At 35.1% G+C, this 7,176-nt stretch overlaps 1 protein-coding gene across 1 annotated transcript; it reads right to left on the reverse strand.

Annotated features, from left to right (window-relative positions):
* Positions 1-231: 231 nt before the first annotated feature.
* LOC149059563 (ATP-dependent DNA helicase PIF1-like) lies at positions 232-5,168 on the reverse strand. The gene is made up of 3 exons (XM_089217251.1): positions 4,193-5,168; positions 3,950-4,121; positions 232-1,864 (listed from the first exon to the last, which is right to left on the reverse strand). The coding sequence occupies exon 3, from the start codon at positions 1,113-1,115 to the stop codon at positions 234-236; it is 882 nt and encodes a 293-aa protein (XP_089073377.1). The 5' UTR covers positions 1,116-1,864; positions 3,950-4,121; positions 4,193-5,168; the 3' UTR covers positions 232-233.
* Between the last annotated feature and the right edge of the window lie 2,008 nt (positions 5,169-7,176).

The raw sequence follows: 7,176 nt of genomic DNA on the forward strand, positions 1-7,176 counted from the left end.
AATTAATTGGTGTCCAGGCGGTGTACCACTGTATGCAATATGACGTATTATTGTAACATAATTATTCAAAAGTAAATTACATAAGTATGAAATATTTAAGTTTTAAGTTTTTAATATTTTAGACCTAATTGCGCCAATGATTTATAGCCGGGACCCAATTTACCTATTACCTTTTTATACCCGGGACTCAACTTACCGCTTTCAAAACGAACCCAAATTATCGCGGACCCAATTTACCTAGCTCCCAGTTGCCCATGCGTGAACACGGGCGACGGCAGTAACAAACCCACTCGATCAAACGTCTGACCCTGTGATTTATTGATGGTCATGGCGAAAGACAACCTTACCGGGAATTGAACGCGCCGCATAATAATGGGCAGGTCGTCCTCGCCACTGGACGTGAGCGGTATCGCTGGCACGATGATATCTTCCTGTGCATCACCGCTCAAAACCCTGGCTTTAAAGTTATGCTGACGCAGTTCGGTTACCACCAACCTCGTACCGTTGCACAGTCGTTTCTTTGGATCTAGATTTCTGAGCAACATAACAATTGAACCCACCTTCAACGTCAGCCGGTACGGCGGCAAGCCGTCTGGTTCCAAACTGTTGAGGAACTCTGTGGGGAAATTGGCCACTTCGTCGGGATCGTCGACGACCATAGTGTCGATGGCAGTGTTGTTCCTCTGAGCGCCGTCGACGCGTCGCAGCACGTCCCTGTTGACATCTCTACAATCGTCGTTCCTGGGACACAGAACAATTCTCCGAGCAAAGTCGTCAACGTTGGTCAACGACATTTGCTGCGGATAGACAAAATCAATTAAATCTGCAACGTCACATACCATTTCCTGAGGGATTAGCACAGTGTCCCGAACACCGTCGACCGCAGGCAGTTGGCCGTTGCCGAGCCGAAGTAACCAAGCCGCAAATTGCACGTCGTTGTCGGCGCGCATGTTGCGGACCAGGTTGAAGCGTTCCATGCCGCGCCATAGACCGTTGTGCTTGATCGAAGACATGAATATGTCACATCTCGATCCTCTTCGGACTACGGGCAATATCTGTCTGAAGTCACCTGCGAACAACACGGGCTTACCACCGAAAGGTAATTCTGATCCCATGACGTTCCTGAGCACAGGACCAGCGACTTACCGTGCGCACGAAGTAGATCCCCGATGGCGTTCAGACACGCGGCCCTCGCGCGGTCGACGTCTTGGGGGCGCCGATTGAAATCCTCTATCAGGTTTGCTTCGTTCGCCTCGTACAATGCCAGCGGGTTTGAGGGCTCGTAGAACACCAGTATCGTGACGAAGAGATACCGCAGTTGCCGCGGTGTGTCCAACGCCGTCGATTCCGTCAGGCAGGCCCGCCACGCTCGGTCGTCTTCCAATAATCCTAGTGCGACGGCCGCCGCCGTGTATGTTTCGTGAACGACCCCGTCCACCGTCCTTATGTCTTGAAAGGACTGCGGACCTCTTCGGTTCAGAAGTAGCAGTCGCAAGTGGAACCGGTCCCGGTCCAGTGGATTGACAATGTACATCCGAGCCAACGTCTCGTTTGCCATCAGTCTCTGCCGCCGCGACCATGTTCTCTGCGGCGCGTTCCAGGTGTAATGTGTCGGTATTTCGTGGTACAGGTATTGCCGTGCCACCACGTCGTTTACGTTGAGTGTGAAGAACTCTGTTAATCTCGTTCGATGTAATGCTTCGTTTTGCAACCGTTCTTGCACTTGTCCTGGCGCAAAATACACATTCTGTTGACCTTCCAGGTGGACAGGAAGTCTGACGATCGTGTGACTTATCTTGTGTAGTTCGTACGAAACAACCGCCAGATGCCTTCTGGTGGGCTGACGTATCTTGAGTTAACGTAACTGAAAACCAAAACAATAAGATCAATAACTATCTTGTGTGACTCAGTAGATGATACCATTTGGCGTTTTAATATTATTGTATGAGGTTAGGCTGAGCGAGTAAGATATTATAAACTATAGTTTAAAATGTTCAATCTAACAAAAGTACCTAAGAACTATTTTTTGAGTTGTTTAACTAAAACATGAATTAAATGAAACGTGTAGTTTAAAATGTTTAATCAAACTTAAGGAACTACTTTTTGAAAACTTACTTTTAATTGTAAGTGAACAAAAATACATATAATACATATATAATAATAAGTGGTATATAAATTGTTAATGTACCGACAGATAATAAATACATTCAATGTATTGTATTGAACTGCATATGAAGAAAAATATATTACTATATATTACTATGAATGAAACATGTAGTTTGAAATGTTTAATCAAACATAAGAACCTAAGAACTATTTTATTTTAACCATTTACAGCAGTAGAACAAAAAAAGAAGAACGTTTTTAATAATTGGTTGTGTAGTTCTTTGTTAATTTACTTTATGTTGGTTAGGACGAAACAAAAAGTGTTTAATGTGCTTAAGTGTTAGTAACAATAATACGTGTGGTACTCTATAACTATAAGTCCATAGGTACTAACTGTAATAATATCAACTGTACTTTATAATTTTGTTGAATAAAAGAAGTTGAGTGTTGGAGCAAGCTAAGTATATTGTTAAAGGTACATGCATTGAAAAATATAACTATCGATTAAGTAAGGTTTTTTAACCTAACCTATTTTTTTTAACCTAACCTATTTGGTATCAATTATATATATATATATTATATTGAACTACATCTTACTTAATATAATAATTGAAAAATAAATAAACGGCAATTAATGAATATTAATAAAGATTATAATATTGTGTTCTGTTTTAATTGTTGTATCATTATATACAACCGACTTAACAAAAACAATGAGAGTTTTTTTGGTTAACTACCTACATAATTCCACCACAAAGTAGACACTTATTACTGTTCATACTCATACTCTGGTGTATTTAACATAATGTTAACATACCTATTTGAACATTACACAAAACATTTTTTTGTAACACAGATTTAGAATACGATAAGTCAGTTATGCGTTTAAATTAAAATTATATTATACTCTGTTGAGTGTATTTCAGAACTGAAATTTATCCATTAGTAGTACCAACAACGTTAGCTAACTATATTTGTTCAAAAAATTAGAACATAGATTGAAATTATTGAATTAATGTTTCAATGACAGTCAATGATAATTTTAATTTAAGTTGTTTTAATTAGATATTTGGTGTTGCAGTGGTTTTATATAAAACAATGTCATTAATCACAGGAAATGAAATGTATATATGTGTTACATATGCTGTTGATGCATTGTTACAAGTAATGCTAAACTAATATTTTAAAAATTAATTAACTCTGTTACCACAAATCTAAATTGAGTATAATGAAAATATGTAACCATTGTTTAAGGTACAGGTCTAAAGTATACCTATCAAAAAAAAATTAAATTAATTCTTTAACTATATAATAAACAAACTAAATAGTTAAATAGGTTTTAAACTAAAAATAGTTTAATTAAAAACCTTGTGTATATGTATAATAAAAATAGCAAGCAATTGATAATGTTTATGCTTGGTTTGTGGTATTATTGTTTAAAAAAAAAGTGATTAAATTAGTATTGCTCTGTATAACTATGCTATGTGTAAGGTTTAGATTTGTTTTATATTGTTGATTTTGTGTATTGTTGAGTTGTGGTAAGTATTATTTAAAACTGTGTCATAGCACACAGGAAATGCAGTGTTAAAGTTTTTACACGTGTTATATTGGTATCTGCTTGTATTTGGTGATGTGAAATGAGCATAATACTCTATTCACTATGTTATGATGTCTGTGGGAACGTTACAGTGTAAAAGTATTTGAATACATTTTGAAGTGTAGTATTCGTGTTAAAACTTTTGCTAAGTTCATATGGCTAAGAGTAAGCAACATACAACATATAACACTACAATTATCATTTGAGGTGTGTGTAATAAATATCTCATGACAAAACTAAACTTACAATTGACGGCACTGCTGTGTTTGTCAGACGGCGGCGAATTGCATTTCCTGGTGTAAAGTCAATGTGAGGAATGAAATGCCTTGAACACACCTTAGAGTTTCGGTTGACAGGAAACCCCTGATTCTCGATGAATTCGACCCACAAACGTTGACGAACGACGTCCACTGGAATGCTAGATATAAAGAAATGTTTCAGTACAATAATTGTATTTAAATAAAATGTATGCAGTGAAATTATAATTACTTGTGTACAGACACTCCCACAATTGCGTCAACGTTTCCATATATCACACAGCGTTTGACCATTGTGTGAACAGTCTTGTGCGAAATTCGTCTTAATAATAAATTGAATTAAACAAAAAATAATTATAATAATAATAATAATATAGTGATTCGCAAACATGCAAATATCGAATATTATGAAAACAATAAAAAATTTCTCCCGGTGTTATTAAAAAAACGATGTTATCAGTAGATGTGAACGATATGTGATACCTACCGCGAATGTTATTATGTGTTATTAAAGGAAATACGTTAGTGTATTATTATATGCGATATTGGTTTAAATTTGCAACATAATATGTGTTAAACGTGCATAAAAAATCCTTGCCAAATAAGAACTCATCATTTACTTGATTGATTTTTAAGTCATATAAAATGTTACAGCCGCTAACACAATTCAATGTTTTTGTCATCCGTACCTATATTGTAACACATAGGTAATTGCACGATAACTGTGTTTCGTTAATGCTCGAAAAATTCAATGTCCGCAGACAGATACAATGAAAATACAAAGGCACATGGTTTTATGTGAATTTACGATGAGTCATACACAGCACTCACTACGATAAAATGGCGTGTAGGCAATTACACGATACACTATAATGTATTGTATATACTATACATCATAAACAGCAATGTATAAAGACATGATAGAGCTTAAGTTTAGTAATCGATTAACTTGTAAAACGTTTTGTTAAATACATGTATTAATCGATAACAAATGATTTGTTTACACACGGGTACACGTCAAATATACGGATAGAAAACTTGTAGTCACCGGTCTCCGAAGTGTCAGGTATAATAAAAAAAATAATAAAACTAAAAGATATGAAAATGAAATAAGAACTGAAGTAAGTAAAAGAACAAATTGTTAAATCTCTGGGAATTGTGCAAAATATTGAAAAAGTAAAAAAAAAGTAGCGGTCAACTGTACTGCACGGGAGTTGGAACGTTACGTGCCGTTGTCCATAGAATAAAGAATAATATAGAACGGAAACTCGGCCGTCACAACTGGTGCTGGTTGAAGCGCTACGGGTGTTGCGATTATGAACTATTTTCGATCCTGGTGACAAAACGTTTTGCAAAAAAATTCAGTCATATTCGTGAATCGAACCCATTACCCCTAGAATATTGTCCTACAACCTAAGCCTACCGACCTATCTACCATGTTAACAATTGCGGATGAAAACAAAATATTTAAGTCACGCTTATCTACGATAGTATAATTATTATTAATTTATAATTTATAACCGTAGTATTTTGTATGTAATAATAGAGATTGATTAAATTAGTTTTGCACTTAGGCTCATTTTCTCTGTCACAGTTTTGATTTTAATTTTTTTGTACTTAATGAAGCTTATAGAATATAAAATACCTAGGTATTTAATATAATACCATATGCCATCCGTACGAGTGCATACCCCCTGATTGATACTTTTATAGACATTTGTGCGCGGATGACAAATGCCGGCCCCTAATTACTTAATATAAAATACAAAATTTTTTTAATAACAACATGATTATTATAATATATTACATATAATACAGAAGACGGACATTAATGTTCTTATGTCAATACAACACATGTAAACCAAAACCGATGGTGATTTAATAGTGTTATTACTTTTTGATAAGTTCAAAGTTGGCAATGGACCTTTTTTGAGTTTGCTTGTTCCTGGGCTCTCACAGCTTCTATCAAAATGAATGTGACATACAGCATACCGTTTACGAACTAAAGATTTATCCATTTTAAAAAGTTTTTCGTTGTTACAACACTCCAGCCAAATCTTGTAGTCGCCGTCAGTGTTTGGAAATACATGTTTTTTTTCTTTACTAGTACAACCAAGAACACTGCATTTAGTCGAGGGCATTTTACTATTTAACACATAAAAAATAAAACATACTAGGTACTACACCACACAATACACATTTGATTTAAAAACATTTCACTGCTTCAGTAATCAGTAATAAACGGGCCGTTATCAGTACTTTTCCATGAGTTTCAGCGCTATTGATGACGGTGGTACGATTTTATATTAATTGTTATAGAACCATACAAACACGTATGCAGTTCATATCCCCTGATGTTAATGCTGTATATTTTGATGAATAGAAATGGTTTAAATGCTCAACATTTTGTATATGAAACTATCCGTGAAGGTGTCCCAGTAGGTTAGGCGTTAGTCAAATGTTGTAAGGGTTTAGGGTTCGATTCCGGCATCCGTCGGGGGACATCAGATGCAGAGCGGCGCGCCATTAGAATAATAGCATTGCCGCCTTGATTTATTGCATTTTTTTTTTCGATTTTTTTCCCTTAATTTTTCAAAATTCTTATTATTTGATTTAATTTGTTATCAAATGTTGGATATTCATTAAATGCCTTCACTTTGTGTCACAACAGAGTATAATGTAAAAAATATTAATTAACTAATTTAATCGATATTATCAATGACAATAGTTATAGTATTAAAAAGGTGTGGTTACTGCGTTATGTGTTTTATTTGTATTATAATATGTAATATGTTTATTTATTTTACTTTTTTTTGAACAGGCACTTAATACAATTATTATCATTGCATAGTAATTGTATATAATATGAACTTACTAAGCTTATTATGATATTTGAAATTTGTAAATTGTAAGTTATGCTATGGACTAGCGTCCCGCATTGTATAGTACACAGTCAACTAGGTACCAGCCGCACCAATCTAGGGAAGGGTGCGACGAACTTTGTAAATATAGGAGACACAGTATTTCGTGGAAATCATTAATATTAGGGAAACACGAAATCATGTGGTCATACGACTATAAAAGATCATTGATAGGGGCACACAAGGTGTGGGATTATACATCGATACAAAAGTTCCAAGAACCAATGTTATAATGTATTATCATAATATATAGTTTTACATAATAATAATATTCATAATAATATAAATTATCGAG

This window comes from Diuraphis noxia, unplaced genomic scaffold (genome assembly GCF_037042655.1).
Source record: "Diuraphis noxia isolate RWA-SAM2 unplaced genomic scaffold, SU_Dnox_SAM2 contig0001, whole genome shotgun sequence".
Lineage (NCBI taxonomy): Eukaryota > Metazoa > Arthropoda > Insecta > Hemiptera > Aphididae > Diuraphis > Diuraphis noxia.

Bases quoted from the DNA above. Each gene is read 5' to 3' on its own strand.
- LOC149059563 (XM_089217251.1), bottom strand. From the start codon at position 1,115: ATGGGATCAGAATTACCTTTCGGTGGTAAGCCCGTGTTGTTCGCAGGT.